General features: G+C 46.4%; 1 protein-coding gene and 1 non-coding gene across 3 annotated transcripts; both read left to right on the top strand.

The window, feature by feature from the left end:
* Position 1: 1 nt before the first annotated feature.
* Positions 2-24,781, top strand: Ncapd2 (non-SMC condensin I complex subunit D2). Of its 2 annotated transcripts, none has more exons than XM_041637330.1 (31): positions 2-218; positions 1,506-1,652; positions 4,744-4,819; positions 5,081-5,139; positions 5,603-5,784; positions 6,063-6,205; positions 8,122-8,249; positions 8,326-8,449; positions 8,630-8,777; positions 11,246-11,443; positions 12,554-12,688; positions 12,782-12,869; positions 12,960-13,134; positions 15,238-15,353; positions 15,570-15,794; positions 16,495-16,669; positions 16,889-16,973; positions 18,546-18,679; positions 18,967-19,099; positions 19,191-19,440; positions 19,648-19,820; positions 20,785-20,896; positions 20,970-21,093; positions 21,177-21,332; positions 21,666-21,843; positions 21,932-22,026; positions 22,559-22,639; positions 22,751-22,934; positions 23,874-24,000; positions 24,115-24,270; positions 24,464-24,781. In XM_041637330.1, the coding sequence occupies exons 2-31, from the start codon at positions 1,526-1,528 to the stop codon at positions 24,547-24,549; spliced, it is 4,173 nt and encodes a 1,390-aa protein (XP_041493264.1). In that variant the 5' UTR covers positions 2-218; positions 1,506-1,525; the 3' UTR covers positions 24,550-24,781. The 2 variants fall into 2 exon arrangements, with proteins under 2 accessions (XP_041493264.1, XP_041493269.1); XM_041637335.1 differs by lacking the exon at positions 2-218 and adding an exon at positions 266-320.
* On the top strand, positions 5,209-5,525 carry LOC121443676. Its single transcript, XR_005973684.1, has one exon. It is a non-coding gene; the product is annotated as a small nucleolar RNA U85 (small nucleolar RNA).

Raw genomic sequence — 24,781 nt, 5'->3', positions numbered from 1 at the left:
TTGAAGTTTGAACTCCGATTCGCGGGCTCTGCGAGCGCGACTCCTGACTCCGAGGCGGATTTCCGTCCCAGCCTGCCGAGGATTGGCTGGTTTCTCCGCAAGCTTGAAAACCATCTAGCTGTTTGGCGCGGATGGTCCGCTGGTGTTTTCTTCCTTCCTTTTCAGCGGGGTCGATCTCAGTCGAAGAAGCGGCGGGTGAGCGGTGTCCAAGTGTCCAGGTGAGGTATGGCAGGGGTAGGAAGCCGGAAGTGAAGGGCTGAGAAAATCAGGTCCGGGACAGGACGCAGCCTTTGCCTGTGTGCAGTCGGCAGCGACGTCTGGTAGGGATGCCCTTGAAATCCAAAGTAGCAGTGAGTGATATAGATCAGAAACGGAACGTGTGATGTGGGCAGATCGCATAACCTTGCTACTCACTCAATCCGTCAACTTAGTTGTTTCGTTATGCACCCCGAGCGGCCAAGATTGGAGACTACAGAATAAGTAAACGCTAATGTTCTCTCATCCTGCATCCAGGAACCCCATGCCGTAAGGATCGTTTGAATTTAAAATGGAATTAGTAAGGCTGTTTGTACAATTGATTGTCACTTACGGGTTCATTAATATTTAAATTTTGTTTTGTTTTGTTGAGCTAGCTCTTGGCAGCCTAGTACTCACTGCAGCCCCGCCTGGCCTCAAACTCAGCAGTTCTCCTGCCTCAGCCTTCCTAGTGTTGAATTTATAAACCTGTACCACCACACCCGGCTCTTTCCGAATTTTTTAACCCTTGATTCATTTGAGCCCCAGAATAATATCATTTTAGAGATGAAACCGTGAGGACTCAGTGACCTACCTAGTGGCAGAGTAATAACAAGAATTAGATTCTCGTCTGGAGTTGCTTTTATATTGGGGACTGGAGGTCTTATATAGCCCAGATCATGTAGAAGAGGCTGTCCTTGAACTGCATCCTTCTGCCTCCCTAATGCTGGGATACTAGGAATATAAATACAACCGTGTACTACTTTACTTGGCTCTGATATTATACCTCACAAGATGTTAGTAGCTTGTTGTAAGACTGAAAAACATATTGTTGAAAGTGGGGGACATAATTGAACCAGATAATTTCTGAGGCAGGGGTTATATAGCTCAGTGGTAAAGTACCTGCCTACCATACAAAAAATGCTAGGTTTAATTCCCAGTACCACCACCACCACCCCACCCTCCCCCAAAAAAAAAGAAGAAAAGAAAGAAATGCTCTTACTACATAATAAAAACCACAACACTCTTATATTTAAACTCGTGGTTCCAACCTTCTTAATGCTGTATTAAATGCTCTTTAAACACAGTTCTTCATGTTGTGGTAATCTTCAATCATAAAATTATTTCGTGGCTACTTCATAACTGATTTTGCTACTGTTATAAATTATAACGGTGTTTTGATGGTTTTAGGAGACCCCTGTGAAGAGGGTCAAGACCCACGGATTGAGAATTTCTGGTTTAGACTGAAGTTTTTGTTGTTTGTCTTCTAGGCCTGTGAACCGATAGAAGGATGTCTCCCCAAAACTTTGAATTCCATCTGCCCTTAGCCCCAGAGGAGTTGCTGAAGAGTAGAGGCGTGAATCAGTATGTTGTTCAGGAGGTGTTGCCCATCAAGCAGCTTCCGTCACAACTTAGAGGTAAGACACCATGGCTACCAGTGAGCTCCAATAGAGAAACACCCCGTGTGTAATTAGCGTCTCTGTTCTATAGCTCTGTGACATTCCATCGGGGCAGGGAATATCTTTCCTACTAGTCCCTAATTTTATTTCACTTGTTTATTTGTTTGTTTGTTTGTTTAGTAGCTTTGCGCGGGATTCATGACGCAAATGGCTGTCCTCCCTGGATTATTGGAGAAACAGTGTTGCTTAATCTAGTTACTCTAGATTTTTGGGGGGGGGGGGGGGCTGGGGATGTTTTGTTTTTCTGTTTTGTTTTATTGTTTTTTTGATTTTTCGATTTTGGCTTCTCTGTGTAACGGTCCTTGCTGTCCTGGAACTCACTTTGTAAACCAGATTGGCCTCGAACTAAGGCATGGACCACCACCACTTGGCTGTATTTTTACCCTTTACCATGGTAAAATTAAGAATTGTAGGCTAGGGACTGGAGAGATGGCTTAGAGGTTAAAAGCACCAACTGTTCTTCTAGAAGACCCAGATTTGATTCCCAGCACCCACATGGCAGTTCACAACTGATTGTAACTTGTGCATGTAGTGCACAGATATGTATGCAGGCAAAACAGCAACCTACATACCATACATGAATAAATTAAAAAATAAAACATGCCGCAGTTGTGAACAGTATTTGACTTGCCTTTTCTTAGGGAGTACTCTTAAATCTAGATCGTGTTTCCAAGAAGTGTAATAAAGGAGAAACATAGCTGTAACAACACACAAAACAGTCATCTGTCACTTAACAAGTGGGAGACATGTTTTGAGAAGCCTGTTGCTAGATGATTCATTATTATGAAACCTCATCATAGAGTATACATGTACAAGTTTTTAAAATGGCATTGTCCACTCAGGAGGCAGAGGCGGGTGGATCTCTGTGAGTTCAAAGCCAGCCTGGTCTACAGAGTGAGTTCCAGGACATGCTCCAAAGCTACACAAAGAAACTCTGTCTCAAAAAACCAAAATAAAGGGAGCTGGAGAGATGGCTCAGTGGTTAAGAGCATTGCCTGCTCTTCCAAAGGTCCTGAGTTCAATTCCCAGCAACCACATGGTGGCTCACAACCATCTGTAAAGACGTCTGGCGCCCTCAACTGGCCTTCAGGCATACAGACAGAATATTGTATACATAATAAATAAATAAATATTTAAAAAAAAAACAAAATAAAATAAAATAAAAATGGTGTCATGTACTCCAAATTACTTGTCTAGTATACACAAAGTCCTAGGTTTCATCCTCACCGCCAGATGAAGCCAGATGTAGTAGTGCACACCTGTAACCCCAGCAGTTGGGATGAACAGAGCAGGAGGATTGCTGAAAGTTCAGGAGCAGACTACGGCAGAGTAAGACCTTGTCTCCAAAACAGAAATCAAAACAACAAGAAAAAATAAGAGACGGATATATAAGGCTACTGTTAGAGTAACCCAGCATTAGCATTTTATAGTAAGTTACCAGGAGGAATATACCCTAAATAACAGCTACAGCACTAACTAGCCAGTAACATAGTCTTTTATTGTCAAGAATTATCTACTGTTCATAACCGTCTGTGCCATGCTTTACGGGATTTGAAGTGTAGAGTGAGTGTTTGCACTGCACACCTTATAGATGCAAACGTAGCAGTGGCTAAAACGTCACTAGGCAGTAGGAAGTTTTCAGCTCCATTGCAATAGAGGAGGATACCGTATATGTGGCTGTTCACTGGCAGTGTGGCACCTGTGATTGGATGCACAGTGTAGTTCCTCCTGACGTCTATGAACAACTAAAAACAACTTGTACTTCTTGGAATTGGTTCACACTGGGTTGCTTTAGGGAATTACATGTAGACCAAACTGCTGGAGCCAGACTTGGGCTTGTCTCCTCTGCCACCCTGAGCTTGAACAAGTGACCTCCTACTGGAGATGGCAGCTCCTGGATATAAGGTTCAAAAATGGGAAAAGGCATTTCTGTCTTGTCCTTTTTCTTTTTTCAATTTTTTTTCTAAGTTTTTTTGAGACAAGGTCTTAATTTGAGCAGTCTCAAACTGAATACATAGCTAAGGATGATTTTGAACTTCTGCTCTTCCTTGCCTCCTTCTCGTCGCTGGGTTGGTTTCTCCTTTTTCAGGACTGGGGATTGAACCAAGGCCTTGCATATGCCAGATAAGTGCTTCTCTGAGCTACATGGCTACACCTCCTTTTTATTTGTATTTTCACATGGTCTTGCTAGTAGCCCAGGCTAGCCTTGAATTCACTTTGTAGCCGAGTGAAGCTTTTGAGTTTTTAATCCTCCTGCCTCAGCCTCTCTAATGACTGGTACTATCGGCCAGGACCAACAGTTAATCTATGTAGTGCCGAGAGTTTGGGTTTTTTTGTTTGTTTGGGTTTTTTTGGTTTTTGGTTTTGGATTTTCGAGACAGGGTTTCTCCGTAGCTTTTGGTTCCTGTCCCGGAACTCGCTCTTGTAGACCAGGCTGTCCTCGAACTCACAGAGATCTGCCTGCCTCTGCCTCCCAAGTGCTGGGATTAAAGGCATGCGCCACCACCGCCCGGCTGAGAGCTTGGGTTTTTATAAACTGTTCTTTCATACTACTAAGAATTATTGATTTCAGCACCAGGCCACGGAAAGTAGAAGGTAAACCTGGAGCATCTTGTGGTGTGAGAAAGTAAGAAAATAAATGCTCACTCTAGCAGCACATGTACAAAGTTGGGGTGACACAGGAAGAAGTGTGCCCCGTGAAACATTGCTGCTTTTTATGACAGAAATGTGGTGCATGTGACTAAAGTCCATGATGTTTGTGTATGAACAGGGAATGAGCCGGGTGTGGTGGTGCACACCTTTAATTCCAGCACTGCAGGAGGCAGAGGAGTGGTCTACAGAGCAAGGAATCCCCAGGACAGCCAGGGAAACACAGAGAAGCCCTGTCTTCAAAAAAAAAAAAAAAAAAACCAAACAACAACAAAATTATGAAAGGCAAAGATTGAAGATTCAGGAAACATGTCTGCAAAATGCCTTCTACATAGAAATAGAATTTACAAAAAAAAAATCTGTCTTTCCTCTAAATTAAACAGCATCCTTCATTTTCTAGCATTTCAGTCTGCTTTCCGGGCTCAGGGGCCTCTCGCTATGCTGGAGCACTTTGATACAGTCTACAGCATTTTACAGTAAGTGAGATACGCAGCTGGTGCTTTTAAACACCTGGTGGCTGTTTCTCTCATTTTTGCATGTTAGTTTTGAAATTCCAAATTATAGGTTCACCGATTATTGGTTCTGGGTACTGACATCCATAGTGAGCATTGATCCAGCTTCCACCATGTTTATTTGACAATTGTGGGGTATTTTCACGTGTTGGACCCTTAGATCTGGTCTAGGAGAATGGGCTCTGCAGGCTCCTGTCTCACTCCCACACTTTCTTTCCCTCATAGTCACTTTCGAAGTATAGATCCTGGCCTCAAGGAAGATACCCTGGAATTCCTGATAAAAGGTGTCTGGGGGTCTGGGGGTAGGGGGCTGGAAGGTGCTTGTTGTGTATAGCATTTCCTCCCTTCTCTGAGCCATGTGATGATATCAAGGCTGTTGTGATTCAGTTGGTTTGGCTAAGTCTGGGGACCTCTGGCTTATCCAGGTCTGTAATCTTGGTGGTCGATACAGAGTGATGTGCGATCGCTGTAAGGGCGGACCAACAGAAATTTTCCTGCTTTTGAACCACCTCCCCAAGTCGGGGTGATTCTCCATTGCCTGCGAGGACTTGTCATTGGAATGAAAGTAGGAACAGGCTCTATCTCGATACAGGGGTCAGGGGTCCCAAAGGACTTAGCTGTGTCATGGCCACTGAGAGATGATACACAGATCTTTGGTAATCTGATGGCTACACGTGCTAAGTGTTTAGAAGTTGGGGTACCTGAAGAAAGTCAACGAAACCAACTCCCAGATTCTGCCCCTCACAGTGGTATCCTGCCACTCCCAGGAACTTCCATCCATTCTGGATGATGCCACTTTGAGTGTATCCGATAGAACTGCCCATCTAAACACCCTCAAGATGAACTGCTACGCCCTGATCCGCCTCTTGGAGTCCTTTGAGAATATGACCAGCCAGATGAGCCTCATCAACCTGGATGTGGGTGGGAGGGTAAGTGAGAATGCCTGGCCATTTTATATTGATGGGGAAGAAGCCCAGGATTCTAGGATGCTTTATGTCTTGCTTGGGGTTTTAGGAGAGAGTCCCCAAGTACTGGATCCCCTTCCCTGGCGAGTATTTCTTTTGCATCCCAGCACCTGTAATCCTCTATGGCCTTGCCTAACCTTGTCTTGATCCTGGATAGTGTGGGCACACAGACTAGATGATCTTTACTTTCTGATCCACACTCCACCCCACCCCACCCCTGAATGTCTGTATGATCACTTTAGGGTAAGAAGGCCCGGGCCAAGGCAGCCCTTGGCTTTGATTGGGAGGAAGAGAGGCAACCAGTTCTTCAGCTCTTAACACAGCTACTCCAGCTGGACATTCGTCACCTATGGAACCACTCAGTAATTGAAGAAGAATTTGTCAGGTGGGTGGTTAAGATGGCTGGAGATAATCTTAAACTCTGAGGAATGAGGTTCTGGCCTTTTTGCTTTGTTTTGTTTTCTTATTTTTATGAGACACTGTCTCATTGTGCAGCCCATCTGGCCTGGAAGTTTCTATGTAGACCAAACTGGGTTTGAACTCACAGAGGTTCACTGCCTTTACCTCCCAAGTGCTGGGATTAAAGGTATGTGCCACTACAATGAATTTCTCATTGCTAATACCTATATTTGTGGAAATGTATTTACTAAGAATCCCCTAGGTGGATGGTGGCATTATTATAGACACTTTCTATTTTAGTTTTGGGGTGGTGGTTATTCTTGTTGTTTGTGATTTTAGGGGGGGGGAGTTGTTTTTTTAGGTTAGTCTTGCAATGTAGCTCAAGTGGTCTTGAACTTACTATTACAGTCCACGCTAGCCTGGAACTCAGTCTTGCCTCAAACTTCTCAAATGCTGGAATTACAGCCATGAGCTATCACCCTTGACTGGCAATGTTTAAGTAAGGAAAATATATAGCATGTATGGTGATATGGGTATGAAATTCGAGAGAAGGGTACAGTCAAGGATGACTGTTCCAGGGATGTGGCCAAGCGTTTGGCGAAAAAGAGTTGCTGATAATGGAGGTATGGGGAAGTTGGGGTATTTGGCAGGGAAGATCAGAAGTCCTGCTTTGGACATGCACTTTGAGGTGCTTGTTAGACATCTGAGTAGAATTAGATTCAGCTGTTGAAAGGAAGGCGCGTGTGGACTAAAGAGACACCTTTGGGGATATGATGGTGGTTAAACCCTTGAAATCGAATGAGGTCACTAAATCAGGAACTACAAGAGAGCGTAGATCCAAGGACTATATACTAAGGTACACCATGACCAGTAGAGTGAGCTGAGAAGCAGCCAGGGAAGCTGAGATAGGGGTCCAGAGTCCAGAAACCAAATGAAGTGTGTGTTTGAAGGAGAAAGTGACCAGGCATTGTGGTACATGCCTATATATCAGAACTTAAGAGACTGAAGCAGGTTTGCCAGGAATTCAAGGTGAGTTATGCTGTACTGTGAGCAGCCAAGATTACATAGCAAGACCTTATCTCAAAATATAAGTAGCCAGGCATGGTGGCACACATCTGTAATCCCAGCACTTAGGAAGCAGAGTCAGGTGTCTGAGTTCAAGAGTATCTTGGTTGACAGAGACTTCCTGGTCATCCTGAGACCTGTCTCCAAATAAATAATGGCTGTAGAAGTGGCTCAGTAAAGTACTTACCATGCAATCATGAGGACTTACGATCATCAACACTGATGAGCAACACTCTTGTCAAAAGCCAAACATGGCGCAGTGTTGGGGATGTGGAGACAAGCAGATTTCTGGGATTGAAGACTGCCAGCCTAGCCTATTCAGTGAGCCCCAGGTGAGAGGCCCTGTCTCAAAACTAAGGCAAACAGCTCCTGAGAAATGAAACCCAAGGTTGACCTCTGGTCGCCACATGCACATACAGGGAAACACACACACACACACACACACACACACACACAGAGAGAGAGAGAGAGAGAGAGAGAGAGAGAGTAAAACCAAAGTAAATGATCAGTCACAGCAGATGTAAATGAAAAGTCTCTTCAATAAAGATTCAACTGGCCATTTTTAACAATGAGAAGTCTTCAGTAATCCTGCCCTACCATCTTGATCATATGTTCAGGTTTCTTATTGGCATGGTACCTAGCTGAAATTTGATGATCAAAAGGTAAGAATTTCTTCCAGGATTGCTTTCTCCAAAGCGCCTTGATGTGGAAGGTGCTTAGACAGAAAGAGCAGGGCTCTAGAAACCTCAATTCGAACATGGTAGGGACAGAATGAATAAGGGGAGCTGCTGGTGACTCCAGAACTGATTGCTTTCTGTCCATCTCTTTTCTTTTTAGTTTGGTTACTGGCTGTTGCTACCGCCTTTTAGAAAATCCCACCATTAGTCACCAGAAGAACCGCCCCACGAGAGAAGCCGTAGCACACCTGCTTGGGGTGGCCTTGGTCCGTTATAATCATATGTTCAGTAAGTTGCCTTTCGCCTGGCGCCTGCTCCCTGCATTGCCCTTTCTCTCTGAATGCCACATATTGGTGCTTCCCAGGTGCAACTGTGAAGATCACCCAGATGCTGCAGCACTTTGAGCACCTGCCATCAGTGCTAGTCGCTGCTGTGAGTCTGTGGGCCACAGACTATGGAATGAAGAGCATTGTGGGCGAGATTGTAAGGTGACTCCTGACCCTCCAAGCTTCTGTTTTCTTGGAGGTGTGGGTGGGGTAAAGGAAAGTTAGAGGCCTTTTCTCCATGTGATGTTGGGTTCCTTCATGTTAGCTGCCTGTCTTGGCTTCCCTTATTGGGAACTCAATAATTAACTTTCTTGCCATATCTGTGTTTTCTTCCCTCTCTAGAGAGATTGGGCAGAAGTGTCCACAGGAGCTGAGTCGAGACACAGCAGGGACAAAGAGCTTTGCAGCCTTCCTCACTGAGCTAGCAGAGCGAATCCCTGCTGTCCTTATGTCCAGCATGTGCATTTTGCTAGATCATCTGGATGAAGAGGTGGGCAGTTCAGATTTGTCTAGGCTTTAAGCCCATTTCTGAAGTCTGTCTCTCTCTCCCTTCGCTTTAACGTGGTTCTGGGTAACAACGCAAGGACTTATACATGCTAATAAGCACATGCTCTAAAAGTTGAAAAATTTGTTTCCTTAAAAAAAACGTATGAGCTGGAGAGATGGCTTAGCCGTTAAAGGCTAGGCCTACAGCCAAAAATGTAAGAGTTCGGTTCCCAAGCACCCATAGCTGTCTCTCCAGCCAAAAAAAAAAAATGTTTATGATTTTTGTGTGTTTTGCCTGCATGTAAGTTTGTACAGAGAAAAAAGGGCAGAGACTGACATCCAAGGTTATACTTTGAGTTCTGCAAACGTTCCATGGTGCATGCACAACATGCAACATATATGCACAACAAAATAAGAAAGAAAAGACTGGCTCCCAGGTTCCAGAATTATAGGTGTCACCATGCCTAGCCAAGGTGCAGATTAAGGTTGTTTCTTTATTTTTGTTTTTCTAGACAGGGTTTCTCTCTTTGTAGCTTTGTAACCTGTCCTGGAACTTGCTGTAGACCAGGCTGGTCTCGACCTCACAGAGATCTGCTTGTCTCTGTCTCCTGAGTGGTGGGATTAAAGGTGTGCACCACCACCGCCTGACCTCAAGGTTGTTTCTTGAGAAAGAAAGTAGCTTTTAGTTAAAATGAAAGTGTACCCTGGAGTCTGAGACCCAGAGGGCCTAGACTACAAAGTAAGACTGTCCCCAAAATACATTTTCACACAAAGAAGACAGGTTGTCTAGATTTATCACTGTGGCAGTTTGTACAGAGACCCCCCCCCCCCCCCCCACAAGACAGGGTTTCTCAGTAGCTATGGAGCCAGTCTTGGAACTCACTCTGTAGAGCAGATTCGCCTTCCTCTGCCTCCCAAGTGCTGGGATTAAAGGCATGCACTACCCATGCCCAGCGAGAAACCCTTTTATGAATCTTGTTTTTATATCACTTGGTTTTATGCAGTTCTGGTAGAGATGACCATTCTATACCAGTCTAGTGAGAAGAACTCAGCTTTGGTTCGCAGTCCCATCCAGTCCCTGGGCTCGAGCCTCTTGTTCCCATCTGGCTAGCATTGCTTTCTACAGACAATGAGCTTTCTCAACCAACCTGCTCTACTCCTCTAAGTTCTCTTTCCTGGATGCTTGCTTGGCCTCTTCCCAGACTAGTGTTGGGGCTTCCTAGAGAAATGTCAAAAACAGTCTATTCATTGATCGAGTTTTCTTTAACTTCTTTTATGAGACTAGTCTCTGGCTCTTGGCCTAGGCAGAGGGAATCCCCTGCCCTGTTTTCTACCAGGTTGTATAACAGACTTCTTGGCTCCAAAGCTAATTAACCCATATTTTTAAATCTGTGGTCTGCCACATGGCTTGTTACCTCTCCTTTATACTGCCCCACCCATCCTGCTTCCTCCTCATCTCACTGGTGATTTTTTCACATGCTTAGCTTCCTTCTCCCAGTTTCTCTCTCTGCCCAGAAGTCCTGCCTAGCTATTGGCCATTCAGCTCTTTATTTAACCAATCAGAAAGTCAGTGTGATCAAATATCCTGCAACATTTTATGGCCTTATAGATAAAGGATAATAAGAAATGTTTCTTGCCAGGCAGTGGGAGCACACACCTTTAATCCCAGCACTCGGGAGGTAGAGGCAGGCAGATCTCTGTGAGTTTTGAGGCCAGCCTGGTCTACAAGAGCTAGTTCCAGGACAGGCTCCAATGCTACAGAGAAACCCTGTCTCAAAAAAAAAAAAAAAAAAGATAGAAAAAATGTTTCTCAAGTTTCTCAAATGTGCCTTGATAGACAGATCTGATTTTCTTTTTAATAATATTATTTGCCAGGCATGGCACATGTCTTTAATCCCAGCGTCCAGGAGGCAGAGACAGGTGGACCTCTGTGAATTGAGGCCAGTCTGCTCTTCATACTCCTAAGCCAGACAGTGCTTCATAGTGGGACCCTGTCTCGAAAGAAACAATTATATTCACTTACTTTGTGTGTGTGTATAGTATGTACAGATGTGGAAGTCGGTTCTCTCCTTGCACTGGTCCTGGGGACTGAACTCAGGTCTTCAGGTCTGGTGGTATCTAAGATTACCCTGAGGCTCTGAGTGTGATATATTTGAAACATAGATGTCTTTCACATTTAGATTTAGTTTCCATCCCTACGATACTATGTATACATAGATAGACAAAAAAATACTGTGTCCCAAGCATTTCAGACTAGGAATCACAACCCTTTGATTTTGACTCTTATTTACTTTCTGACATTCTCTGAGCCAACAAATCCCCTTGGGATTTTGTATCTTCCTGTTACCCTGGGGATTAACACCTAGGCAATTGGCCAGGAAAGTCAGTTTAGAACAAGCAATCTTCACCTTGACTAAGGGCAGGAGAGTGCGGGAAAGAAATGAGAGCCGTTCCAATTGATGTCTCTCTCAGAACTACATGATGCGCAATGCTGTGCTGGCAGCCATGGCTGAGATGGTCCTGCAGGTTCTAAAAGGTGACCAACTAGAAGAAACAGCCCGAGAAACCAGAGATCAGTTCCTGGACATCTTGCAAGCTCATGTCCACGACGTCAACTCCTTTGTGCGAAGCCGTGTTTTGCAGCTCTTTACCCGAATTGTCCAACAGAAGGTAAACAACCTTCTCTATGCTAAAACTCTGAATATTTCTCTGTATACTTGGCAAAGTAAAGAGAGAATCTAGCTGAGCACTGTGGCATTGCCCATGATACCAGACTTGGGGAAGTAGAGGTAGGAGGGTCAGTAGTTTGAGGTCATCCTCAGCCACATGGAAAGTTTGAAGACAGCTGAGCTATATGAGACCTTGTCGCAATTTAAAAAAGCAAGGAAAGATGTTTTCCTTTATTTTTATTATGTGTGCATGAATGTGTTGCTAGCTTGTACTACATATGTACAGTACCTGTGGAGGCTGGAAGGCCTCTTATTCCATGGGTTTGGAGTTACAGACAGTTGTGAGCTGCCATGTGGGTGCTGGGAATTGAACCCAGGTCCTCTAGTTGAGCAGCCAGTGTTCTAAACCTCAGAGTCATCTCTCTAATCCCTGAAAAAGGTGGCTTTTGTTTGTTTGTTTGTTTTTTGTTGTTGTTGTTTTGTTTTTTTGTTTTTTGTCTTGTTTTTAAATAGACACAGAATCTGGTAACTGCCCCCAAAGAAGAGTCTAGACTTGAGATTTTTACTACCAGTAATAAAGTCTGCCATGGGGGCTGAAGAGATGGCTCAGCGGTTAAGAGCACTAGGTGCTCTTCCAAAGGTCCTGAGTTCAGTTCCCAGCAACCACATTGTGGCTTACAACCACCTATAATAGGATCTGATGCCCTCTTCTGACATTCAGGTATATAGGCGAGCACTCATACATACAATATAAATAAATAAAATGAAATGAAAGTCTTCCCTTTCTAAGGACCAAGGTGCCTGCTCCAGTTAAGGACTGCAGTGTGGTGTTGCTCACATAGTTTATAATCTCACAGAGAAGCTGCTTTACAGTGAGGCTCAGGTTAAACTCACGAGTGTGTCCAACCTTTAGACATTGCAACTTAACACTACCATCTACCAAGTTCATACCCATTACAATAAGAGAAATCACCGCAAAATATCACAGTATTTTAAGTAGGGTAAGGATCTTGTGTTGAGCCACATACATAGCTACCCTCCACTGGAAGTGACCCATAGGCTGTAGTTGGGTGGTGCTGAATTTATGCTGATTCTCCTTCTGCTCATCTAGGTGCTCCCCCTGAACCGTTTCCAGGCAGTGGTGGCCTTAGCCGTGGGACGTCTGGCAGACAAGTCGGTGCTAGTATGTAAGAATGCCATCCAGTTGCTGGCCAGTTTTCTAGCTAATAATCCCTTTTCCTGCAAGGTAAGTCAACATGGTGCATGCAAAAGAGGAGTGAAACGGAGGCAGAGATGGCATTATGTCACTCAGTGACCTGACAGTCATTCCACCTGACAGCTCAGTGATGCTGACCTTGCTGGACCACTGCAGAAGGAGATCCAGAAGTTACAAGACATGAGAGCCCAGAGGCGACCCGCTGCTGCTCGTGAGTATTCAGCTGCCCCAGGAGTCTGAGCTGCTTTTCCCCGAGGTTGGTCACAAAGCCTGAGAGAGACTAAACAAGACTCCCTTACAGCTACAGCACTAGACCCAGAGGAGGAATGGGAAGCCATGTTGCCAGAATTGAAGTCTACCCTGCAGCAGCTTCTAAAGCTTCCCCAGGAAGAGGAAGATCAACAAATCGCTGGAACAGAGACTGTGGAAGAGGTGAAAGGACGCATCTGCCAGCTGCTTGCCAAGGCTAGTTACAAGTATGTACAAGATTAGGATGTTCTCTGCAGGTCTGTGCAGGTGAATCTTTCTTTGGGCTGCCAGCTTACAAAAAAAAAAAAAGACAGAGACTTATTATTAACAATGAAAGTTCAGCCTATAGCTTAGGCTGGTTTCTAATTAGCTCTTCTAACTTAAATTAACCCATCTGTTAATTTACTTTCTGCCTCATGGCTTTATTGCCTCATCTCCATATTCCCCATCCTGCTTGCTCTGCATCCGGCTGGCAACTCTGCCTTCTTCCCAGCATCCTCTCTGCCCTGAAAATCCTTCCTAGCTATTGTTGTTCAGCTTTTTAATAAACCAGAGTGACCCATCTTCACAGTGTACAAAAAGATGATTTCACAACAGGTCTGTGAGGATTTAGAGTTAACCTTTGAGAGACTTATGATGAGTCCTTAAAAATGATTAGTACTAAACAGGCAATGGAGGCAAAGAGGTGGATCTCTGTGAGTTCAAGGCCATCTTGGTCTACAGAGCGAGTTTCGTGGGTGGACAGCTACACAGAGAAACCTTGTTTCAGAAAACAAGAAAAAAAGAAAGAAAGAAAATGATTTGTTCTTAAGTATTGCTGCTCCTAGAGGTGATAGGCATTTTTACTGTAGTAATATGAGACCAAAAGCATAATCCACAACTGCTTTTCTACTTTTTAAAATGTTTTTAAAACTACTCCAGAGGCCAGGCGGTGGTGGCGCACGCCTTTAATCCCAGCACTCGGGAGGCAGGGGCAGGCGGATCTCTGTGAGTTCGAGACCAGCCTGGTCTACAAGAGCTAGTTCCAGGACAGGCTCCAAAACCACAGAGAAACCCTGTCTCGAAAAACCCAAAAAAAAAAAAAAAAAAAAAAAAAAACCTACTCCAGAGCCCAGTCTATGGCACAGGCCTGTAAGCCAAACTACTTGGGGAAGCTAAGTCAGGAACAATTACTGAGGCCAACTTAATGAGAGTTTAAAGAATGGGAATGTGTCAGTGGTAGAACACTAGCGTGTACAAGGCTCTAGGTTCAATCCTCAGGGCCCAATAAGCAAAACAAGACAGAAAGTTACTCTCAGGCCTGGAGGTCTAGCCCAGTGGTAAAAAACATTTATTTGGTCCCTAGCACTTCACAGACAACTAAGTGAACCTGGTATGGTGGTGCTTGCTTATAACCCTGGCACTCCGAAGGCAGAAGCAGGAGGTTGCTGCAAATTTAAAGCTAGCAAGGTCTAAACAGCAAGTCTTCCTCACAGCCAGAGCTGTGTAATGAAACTTCATCCAAAAGGTGAAAGGGGATGGAGATGTAGCTCAGCTGCACCTGAGGTGGGTGCTCAATCCCTAGCCCTATATAAACCAAGTGTGGTACCACCTCTTGCTTTTTTGTTTTTCCTGCAAGACTTGGTACCCAGGAGCTTTGGTTTGCTCAGCACATGCTCTACTGCTAAACTGCGCCTCCCAGCCATGGCCTGGCTACACACATGTTACTATGGGGCAGCGGCACTTGTTTGCAACCCCAGGATTTAGGGAGTCTAAGGCGGGAGGATTGGGATACATAGTGAGTTCATGGTCGTTCTGAGTACATTGTAAAACTCTGTTTCAAGAAAAGAACCTCATTGTGTGGTTATGTCATAAAAGTAACAAAATATCGAAACTCTGTTGACTACAAACACAGAAGGTTTTTACACAGGTGTTTGGAGTAGGCTTTTATATATATATAAATATATACTTATTTATGTATTTATTTATGGGAATGTTCATGGGATATAGCACATGTAAAGATAAAGGACAACTTTGGGGAATCAATTCTAAGTCGTTAAGCTCTGTGGTAGGTACCCTTGCTTGCCAAGCTCTCTGGCTAGCCCTGGGTTTATGATTTTAAAAACTTTTTAAAAAAAGATCCAACTTCTTTGAAGACTACAGTAAAGGCCTGGAGTTTGGGGCCTGATATCCTAGTAGGTACTGCTCAGCTCTTGAAGCATGAGACATATCCCTTTTCTTTAGGGTACCGCTTGTAGGGGCTGGATGGAATCATAAGGTGGGATCCCTAACAAGGGCTTCGGTGACATTCTTCTGGGTGCTGAATTGGTGACAGACTGTTATTCTTTCAGGCAAGCTATTATTCTCACTAGAGAAGCCACCAGTCACTTCCAGGAGTCCCAACCTTTCAGTCACACAGACCTGGAGGAGAACAGCTTCCTGAATCTCCTGGGAGTTATCTTCAAAGGTAATCCTTTCAGTCAGCAAGCACAGCTTTGGGTTGAAGGAGGCTCAGGGAGGGGTTGACACTGCTGATCTGGAAGGGGAGCAGCTCAGTCATAGGGATCTACTAAGAAACGAACCAAAGTGTGTTAGAATAGGTTCTAATTTTATGCCTTCAAATTGTTGAAGGAAATATCCAGGGATGTTGGTAGCCACTGGCCTGTACCTCTCTAATTCCTAGGCTCTGCAGCTCCCACACAGGAGTCTCATGGGGACAGTGTCCCTGTGCTAACTAACAGTAAAGACACTCCCAGTGCGTCTGAGCCTGAAGGACCCCAGAGGGACGATGAGCTGGTGAAGCAGGAGATGTTGGTGCAGTATCTGCGGGATGCCTATAGCTTCTCCCAGAAGGTTACAGAGGCCATCGGCATCATCAGCAAGATGATGTATGAAAACACAAGCACGGGTAAGCCAGGGCTCTTCAGAAGGAATTGGTCGTGGGGTTGAGAAATAGTTCTGCCGGCTCGTAGTTATTGATGCCCATACCTTTCTTTTTTTTTTTTTAATATTTTATTTATTTATTATGTATACAATATTCTGTCTGTGTGTATGTCTGTATGCCCAGAAGAGGGCACCAGGCCCCATTACAGATGGTTGTGAGCCACCATGTGGTTGCTGGGAATTGAACTCAGGACCTTTGGAAGAGCTAACTCTCCAGCCCCCATACCTTTCTTATTGCTATATTTTTAAGATTTTATTGTTCACGTGTATGAGTATTTTGCCCTCATGCATGTGTATCACATGCATGTTTGGTGCCTGCAGGAAGCATAAGAGGGAATCAGATCCTCTGGAACTGGAGTTAGGATTTGTTGAGCCACCACGTGGACACTGGGAATTTGAACAAACAGCGAGTGCTTTTAACCACAGAGCTATCAGTCATCCCCTGGTGCCTGTACCATTAAAAGTCAGGGGTGTTTACCACTGGTAGCATTTTGCAGTTTACCTAGTTTAGCCAGTGTCATGAGAAGGCATCATAGCAGTCATTCTCTGGGACAATGACAGTGACCTCACATCAATGTTACTGTGTTAGCAGGGGTCCCATCTATGGGTGTTGTGATATTTGTCAAGTTGTCAAGTAGATGGGTGACATTTGTATTTGTTCTCAGTGGTGCAGGAGGTGATTGAATTCTTTGTGATGGTATTCCAATTTGGGGTACCTCAGGCCCTGTTTGGGGTTCGCCGCATGCTGCCTCTCATCTGGTCTAAGGAGCCTGGTGTCCGGGACGCTGTACTTAATGCCTACCGCCAACTCTACCTCAGTCCAAAAGGGGACTCAGCCAGGTATATGGGGTTCCTTGTCTTTGTTAACTTTTCTGAGGTCAGCTTCTCAGAGGATTAATCCTAGTATCCTGAAAGATATTTGTCTGGGGGAGTCTGAACTCATGGATGGGTCCATACCAGGCTTAAGGTGGATTTCTGCTGAGGCCTCCTACTCCACGCAGTCATTTAACCCAACAGCTTCCCGGTCATAGTGACCACTGATCTCTGCTGTTCCCACAGAGCCACGGCCCAGGCCTTGATACAGAACCTCTCTCTGTTGTTAGTGGATGCCTCCGTCGGGACCATCCAGTGTCTTGAGGAGATTGTAAGTCTGCTCTGTCCTCTTCTCATTCAGCAGGGTATAATTAGTGGCTGTTTCCTGTGTGCAGAGATCTATTCAGCCCCACAAAGAGACTGAAGATTAGTTGCTTCCCATTCTCGACTTTATTTTCATTTGCTTGTTTGTTTGCTACTGTGTTTGGGGCAATTGTCTCACTGTGTAGTCCAGGCTGGCCTCCAACTCACAGTCCTGCCACCGCTTCCTCGGTGTTGAGATTCCTGTGTGCAGCAGTGCTCAGCTCGCATGCCCAAATTTAAAGACGCCAGTAGTTTGCTTAGAGTAAAAAACCAAAACATGTTTAAAAAAATGTAGCAAGTAAATATTCACCTACCCTTAATCCCAGCACTCACGAGGCAGAGACAGGCGGATCTCTGTGAGTTCGAGGCCAGCCTAATCTACAAGAACTAGTTCCAGGAGAGCCGGGGCTGTTACACAGAGAAACCCTGTCTTGAAAAACAAAACAAAGTTCACTTGTAGAATTGGTGGCATAGGTAACAACTGTAATAGCAGTAATAACACATGCTGTTTACTATGTGTTGGGCGCTGTTGTTAACACCACTGGGTGACTCTGGAGTAGAATGGGGTCTGTGAGGGAGGCTTAAGGAGAGGCTCGGCAACTTGCCTGGCTGCAGCAGTTACACTGTATATGCGCCAGAAAACATCAGCCTCCGTGCTGTAACAGACCACAGAGCTGCTTACGGTAGAGGTCAGGGATGTGCCCCATCAAGGTGGTTGGTGCTAGTTAGCAGGGATCATGGAAGTTCAGTGAGATTGAGAGATAGAGAGAGAAGAAGAAGTTTTGGCAAAAATCACGGAAAGTCCACTCTCCCAGCCCGAGAATGAAGAGTTCTGTGTTCTCTCTCGGAGTCATTACCTGCACAAGATAGTCAAGTTGGGAGCATAGGCTGGTGCCTTCAAGTCAAAGGGACTCCTGCTTTTTAATGAGTTGAATTTGCACTGTAGGAAGTGTTGTCCCTGCCAGGCCTGTCTCCTGGTTGCTACTTTTGTTCCTTTCTGTGGAAAAAGAACCTGGGGGAGGCAACTGCCTTGATATTTTCCAGGCTGCCTGATGCTCAAAACTTCTACAGTAGGCAGAGAAGACCTGGAAACAGATGCTGAGGAGACGCCCTGCCTGTCACACAAGCCACCTGAGAGCTGTGGGCAGGGCAGAAGTACTGCCTGCGGCTCCTGTAGGTGGGCAGGGATGAGAGGACAGGAGTGAGTGGCTAAAATGGATGCACATGTAAAGAAGAGGAAAAAGGACAGTGACCCTCTCAGAGATGGGTTGACCTTGTTCTCACAGTAAGAAAAATTACCAGAAATATCCAGAGTATAGTCAGAACGGTGGTCCACACAGAACTCAGAAGACCCATTTGAATGTGTTACTTTCGGAAGTGTAGCCTTGAAGAAAGACATGACATAGGAAAATAGAGACTGGAGCGAGAAGTGCCTCCCCACACTCCTTCCTCTTCTGTTTGCCAGCGTTAGTTCCATCCAGATAAGTAGACCAACCGGAGCTGTTATTCTGAAGCCGAGTTCTTTGTCTTTCCTCCTCAGCTATGTGAGTTTGTGCAGAAGGGTGAGATAAAGCCAGCAGTGACCCAGCTGCTGTGGGAGCGAGCCACAGAGAAGGTCGCCTGCTCTCCGCTGGAGCGCTGTTCCTCTGTCATGCTTCTTGGCATGATGGCACGGTGAGGCTCAGACCGTGGGGAAGGAAAGGAGGGTCTGAGAGGCCTTCCGTCCAGTCACAGCCCATTGAGCTTTCCTGGTCGGCTGCCTGGTAGAGAGAGCACCCGCCTGTGTAGTAGAAACAGTCACTAACACAAGTGGTCCAGGGACCTGGCCCTGAGTCAGGACCTTTCTGTAGTGTTCCAGGGCTCTAGGAACCCCAGGGCGGGTTCTGGGGCTTTCCCGCACTGCCCTCGTCTCCCTGGAATCCTGCCCAGGGCTGCCTTTAACTCTGTTTTCCTTTCTCTAGAGGAAAACCAGAAATTGTAGGAAGCAATTTAGACACGCTGGTGAAGGTAGGGCTGGAGGAGAAGTTCCCACAGGACTACAGGCTGGCCCAGCAGGTGTGCCTTGCCATTGCCAACATCTCGGACAGGAGGAAGGTAGGTGATCTGGCATGGCCATGGCTCAGCTGAGAGAGTGGAGAGCCTCTCTGTCTGTCTTCCCCACCCTGGCATTTTGTTTTCTTCTCAGCCTTCCCTGGGTGAACGTCAGCCTCCCTTCCGGCTGCCTCAGGAACACAGGTTGTTTGAGCGACTTGGAGAGATGGTCACAAAGGGGTTTGCACATCCAGATCCCCTCTGGATCCCATTCAAAGAGGTGGCCGTGACTCTGACCTACCAACTGGCAGAGAGCCCTGAAGTGATCTGTGCCCAGATGTTACAAGGCTGTGCAAAGCAAGCCTTGGAGAAGCTTGAAAAGAACACCACTGAGGAGGACCCCAGTAAGTGGGCAGAGGTTTGAGTGTTGGGGACGGAGTGGGCAGCCGGCTTCTGTTGTTTCCCTAAAGGGTAAAGAGCCTCAGCCCACGCTCTTGTTTACCCATGTGTCCACCCCACCTCCTGTTCCTGCTTTGAGTAGCACATGAGGAAGGAGTAGGGGTTGATGGAACTTAAGTGTGCCTTTGCTCTTTCCCTTCCCTCTACATCAGAGGACAGTGTCCCCATGCTCCCCACATTCCTGCTGATGAACCTGCTGTCACTGGCTGGGGACGTGGCCCTACAGCAGCTGGTACACTTGGAACACGCAGTTAGTGGAGAGCTGGGTCGGCGGCGAGTTCTCCAGGAAGAACAGGAGCACAAGACCAAGGACCCCAAGGAGAAGGTGAATGAGTGGCTCGTGTCCCCAAGCGTTTCCCAGATTTTCATAACCTCAGCTCAGGACATTTCCTAGGGAAATCTCTGCTTTATTAGTAAGTGAAGACCCTGCCTCTTTGTTGCTGCTTCCCTGGGGAAGATTAACATCAACAGAGATGGCATGGTCTCCCCATGCTCATCCAGTGGTGGGGTGTTAGTACACACAGACTGACTTGTATATCTTGGTCTAGGATACAGGCTCCATCTGAAGTACTGTTTGTTTGAACACACACAACACCCCCTCTTTTTATCAGCCTGTGTTACTAGCCTGTCACCTGGTGAGATCCTTTGTCCTCTCTGCTAAAGCTTATTTGCTTGTAGACAAAGAAGAGAGTCTTGCAGGTGGAGTAAAGTGACCTTGAGCCAAATTTACCATTTAGAGTCAATTATGTTTTCAGAGGAAGAGGTGTAGGGATCTGGTTATTCTCTCCTCCACTCAGGAATTCTTTCTCTTTATGGACATACTTGGCACTTCTGTGGATGGTCTTATAAACCTCATCTTTAGATCTCTTCATGCAAATGAAGTGTTATGCTAGAATCAAAAAATGCTGTCTTGTGAGTAGAGAAATGGATCAGAGGTTAAGAGCACTTACTGTACTTGAAGAGAACCTGAGCAGATCTCAGATTGTACACAGTAACTCTAGCTCCAGGGGAATCTGATGCCCTCCTCTGGCCTCCATGTGCAATGCACACAGATGCTGTGCTTATATACATGCAGGGTAAAACACTCAAAACCAAAAAAAGTTTGTTTCTTTTTCTCAAAGCAGGGTGAAGTGACATATGCCTTTATCCCTGCTTAGGAGACTGAGGCAGGCAGATCTCTGTGAATTCATGGCCAGCCTGGTCTACATGGAAAGTTTCAGGACAGCCTGGGCTACATAAGAGCCTGTCTCAAGAAAGAAAAGTGATCACCCTGGCTTCTTTCTCTCCAGAGTACAAGCTCTGAAACGACCATGGAGGAGGAGATGGGGCTGGTCGGGGCCACTGCTGATGACACAGAGGCAGAGCTAATCCGCGGCATCTGTGAGAAGGAGCTGCTAGACGGTAAGAAGCACTGTTGTGTGCCTTTCTCCCCACTTGTTCCATCTGCCCCAACCCGGAGCTCTTCTTCCAACAGGCAGTCAGGTGCTAGCTGCCTTTGTTCCGCTGCTGCTTAAAGTCTGCAACAACCCTGGCCTCTACAGCAACCCAGACCTCTGTGCGGCTGCTTCGCTGGCCCTTGGCAAGTTCTGCATGATCAGGTAGCCCCGTTGGTCTCAGCTCTAGGAAGATGAGATGACACAGCTCTCCTGCTTCCCTGATGATTTTCTCTCTTTGCCCTCAGTGCCCCGTTCTGTGACTCCCAGCTTCGTCTTCTGTTCACCATGCTTGAAAAGTCTTCACTCCCCACTGTCCGCTCTAATCTCATGGTTGCCACTGGGGATCTGGCTATCCGCTTCCCCAACCTGGTGGATCCCTGGACTCCTCATCTGTACGCCCGGTAAGAGATCCCTCAGACACCTTGAGAGTTCACTCTGCAGTCCATTACTGCAGCGAGCCACAGCTCTTCCCCTGACTCATGGCAGAGTTTAGTATCTGCTGGCTGTTCACCTTGTACGAACGAGCTCCAAGTGGACACTGGGAGCTGAAGTAGCCTTCTGAAATCTGCCTACAAGCCTTCCATTGTCCCTGACTCCAGTCTTCAAATCAGAATAGCCTTCGAGCTGCTTCCAGAACGGCATACTGTAGAACAATAGATCCTTACATCGGGCCTTCATGTGGGCCTTAAGGTATAAAGGAGTTCTTGATCTCTGACTAGAGCTTTTATTCCTAGTCTCCGAGACCCAGCTCAGCAAGTGCGGAGGACAGCGGGGCTGGTGATGACGCACCTGATCCTGAAGGACATGGTGAAAGTGAAGGGGCAGGTGAGCGAGATGGCGGTGCTGCTCATCGACCCTGTGCCTCACATCGCTGCTCTGGCCAAGAATTTCTTCAATGAGCTCTCCCACAAGGTGACAGAAGCAGCTTGGAGCTTTCTGCAGAGGAAGTGGGTGGGTCGCACTTCCCGCCCCCATCTCATCTCTTTGGTCTCTTCTACAGGACAACGCAATCTATAATCTCCTCCCTGATATCATCAGTCGCCTTTCAGACCCAGAGGGTGGGGTGGAGGAGGAGCCCTTCCACACCATCATGAAGTATGGCTTTCTACATAAACTTACAGGGATGTAGTGTGGTATGCGGGGGGATGCAGCACACAGACTGGTTAGGAACCAGACATGCTTTTTATCCCAGCTCTGGTTGGTTGGTTGGTTGTTGGCTATGATAGGCTAAGAGTGAACAAGAATGAACCCAGGGCCTTGTGTACGCTAGACAAGCACTCTTGCCACTGTTTTCAGCCCTAAGTGTCCATTTTAGCTGTACCTTCTCCAAAACAGCTTGGCCCATTTGCCTGTTTCCCTCTCTGAGAGTGCTAGTACTTGCTTCACAGTTCTCTAGGCTCCCAAATGGGTATGACTCCCAGGTTGTCGACACATAGCAGGAGTCACCGGATAGCAGCTGTTCTTATCTGCATTCTCAGTAAATGGAAGGGGACAAGAGGAATGGTGGGAGGCCTTGGCCACGAGCATTCTTCTAAAGCAAGGACAGAAAAGGTGGGGTGGGGTGGATTCTGTGTAGTGGTTGAGAACTTTGCTGGCTAGTCACACACTCCCTCCCACCCCCTCTCAGGCAGCTCCTTTCCTACATCACCAAGGACAAACAGACCGAGAGCCTGGTGGAGAAACTGTGTCAGAGGTTCCGCACAGCCCGGTATGCTGCCGTTTCGGGAGGTCTCTGTGCCTTAGAGGGGCTCTTCAGAGGGACCCAGGGAGACTGACGCGGGAGGACATGCGAACCTCACGTTGTCCATTCCTTGTGCAGAACTGAGCGGCAGTACCGGGATCTGGCCTACTGTTTGTCCCAGCTGCCCCTCACAGAGCGAGGCCTCCACAAGATGCTGGACAACTTTGACTGCTTTGGGGATAAGCTGTTAGATGACTCTGTCTTCACTGCTTTTTTGACAGTCGTGGGTAAACTGCGTCGGTGGGCCAAGCCTGAGGGCAAGGTGAGTGGCATAGGGTCACTGGCCCTACTGGGTAAACACAGTCTACTCTCCTGTGTGCTGTGGGACTCGTACTTCCTGCCTCACTAGCCTCACTACAACCAAGGTGACTTGAGGCCAGATCTCTCTGTCCAATTCCTGGTCCTTTCTCCCGCTCCCGTCCCTTTTTAAAAGGTCATTTTTTTTAAAGACTTTTATTTTCATTTTTTGTGTATTGGTGTTTTGCCTATATATGTGTGTGTGTGCGTCTGTGTGTGTCTGTGTGAAGGTGCCAGATCCCTGGAACTTGAGTTAAGGAAAGTTGTGAGCTGTCGTGTTGGTGCTGGGAACTGAATCCAGGTATTCTGCAGGAGCAGCAAGTGCCATCTCTCCAGCCCCCAGGAAAAGCCAATTTCTACTTGAGACATTGTCTTTCTGTGTAGCTCTAGCTGACTTAGAATTTGATATGTAGACCAGGCTGGCCTCAAATTCATAGAGATTCCCCTGCCTCTGCCTCCACATGCTTGGCACTAGACTTCTTTTTTAGAGCGGTTTCATGTTTAAAGAAAAACTGAGTAAGTAGAGTTCCTGTTTGCTTCTGTTCCAGTCCACGTACGTCCTCTACCCATCAGCTCCTTGTCCTCAGTGCTGTGGTCTTACAGTCTCCACTAACCTGCATGAGTGGCTATGATTGACAGATGAGTACCCAAGGGCCACAGTGTACACTGACACTGGCTTCCCTGAATACAGTGACGTGTCACTACAGGGTCATACTAGACATTCACTGCCCTCCACACCTCACTCCTGTGGTGCTCTCACCATATACTATATAAACAGATGGAGGTGCATGATAGATATAGGTCACTTAGAATAAACATTTCAAGTCTTTCTGTTTCTTTCACGGCTGTTTTTAAACAGGGAGACAATATCTCCAGCCCTGTTTTTAACTTAATTTTCCTCTAGTCTACAATAGATGAATTTGAGCAGAAGCTTCGGGCCTGTCACACCAGAGGCATGGATGGAGTCGAGGAGCTTGAAGCTGGCCAAGAAGGCAGCCAGAGAGCCCTGTCTGCCAAGAAACCCTCTGCCGGTAGGAGAGGCAAGCCCACACGGGGCTTCCCACAAGCAGTCTCCACCATCTTTTATGTTTTTCCTTTGTGGTTTGTTTTTGTTTTTTGAAATCCCGTCTCCCTTCCACCTCTAGTCTCAAGGCAACGGCCTCTGGCTTCTGTAGATTCCAACAATGACTTCGTCACGCCCAAGCCTCGACGCACCAACCGTCCTCGACCAAACACTCAGCAACGGAAGTCCAAGAAGAAAGCCAGAGTTACCTTTTCAAGTGATGAGGCCAGCGAGGACGGTATGACTGCCCTCCTGACAGCCTTGGGGGTCTCAGTGGGGCTTGCCTGAGTGTAATCATTCCTCCTGGTAGTGCCACCCCGCTGTGCAGCCTGGCTGGCTTCTGCGGTGTGCTTTGCAGCTCTGGTTATGTTTTAAGATTGTTTTGCGCCATCTTGGTGACTCAGTTTTTGTTCCCATGATTCTCTGAATAGAACTTTCAGCAGAGATGACAGAAGAGGAGACACCCAAGAGAACCACCCCCATCCGCAGAGCATCTGCCCGGAGACAGAGGTCCTAGGAGTTGCCTTCACCTATTCCCATCCCTGCCGTGCAGGGTATCTTGTTGGATGCCTTTGAATTCAGTTCCTCCCTTGTAAAAATGTTTGTTGCCTCTTTGTTTTTAACATCTAAATGATCTTTGCATTCAGTGTCTTTCTCTGAGAGCCCATCTAATGGCTGCTTTCACTTCCCAAGAGATACTTAACCAATCGTCATGTTTTTTAAGAATAAATGTTTTTATATACGTTTAA

Source organism: Microtus oregoni, unplaced genomic scaffold, assembly GCF_018167655.1.
Source record: "Microtus oregoni isolate MIOR12 unplaced genomic scaffold, Mior012 000002F_ref0000024, whole genome shotgun sequence".
Taxonomy (NCBI): domain Eukaryota; kingdom Metazoa; phylum Chordata; class Mammalia; order Rodentia; family Cricetidae; genus Microtus; species Microtus oregoni.
This window is presented reverse-complemented; position numbering and strand designations above follow the sequence as displayed.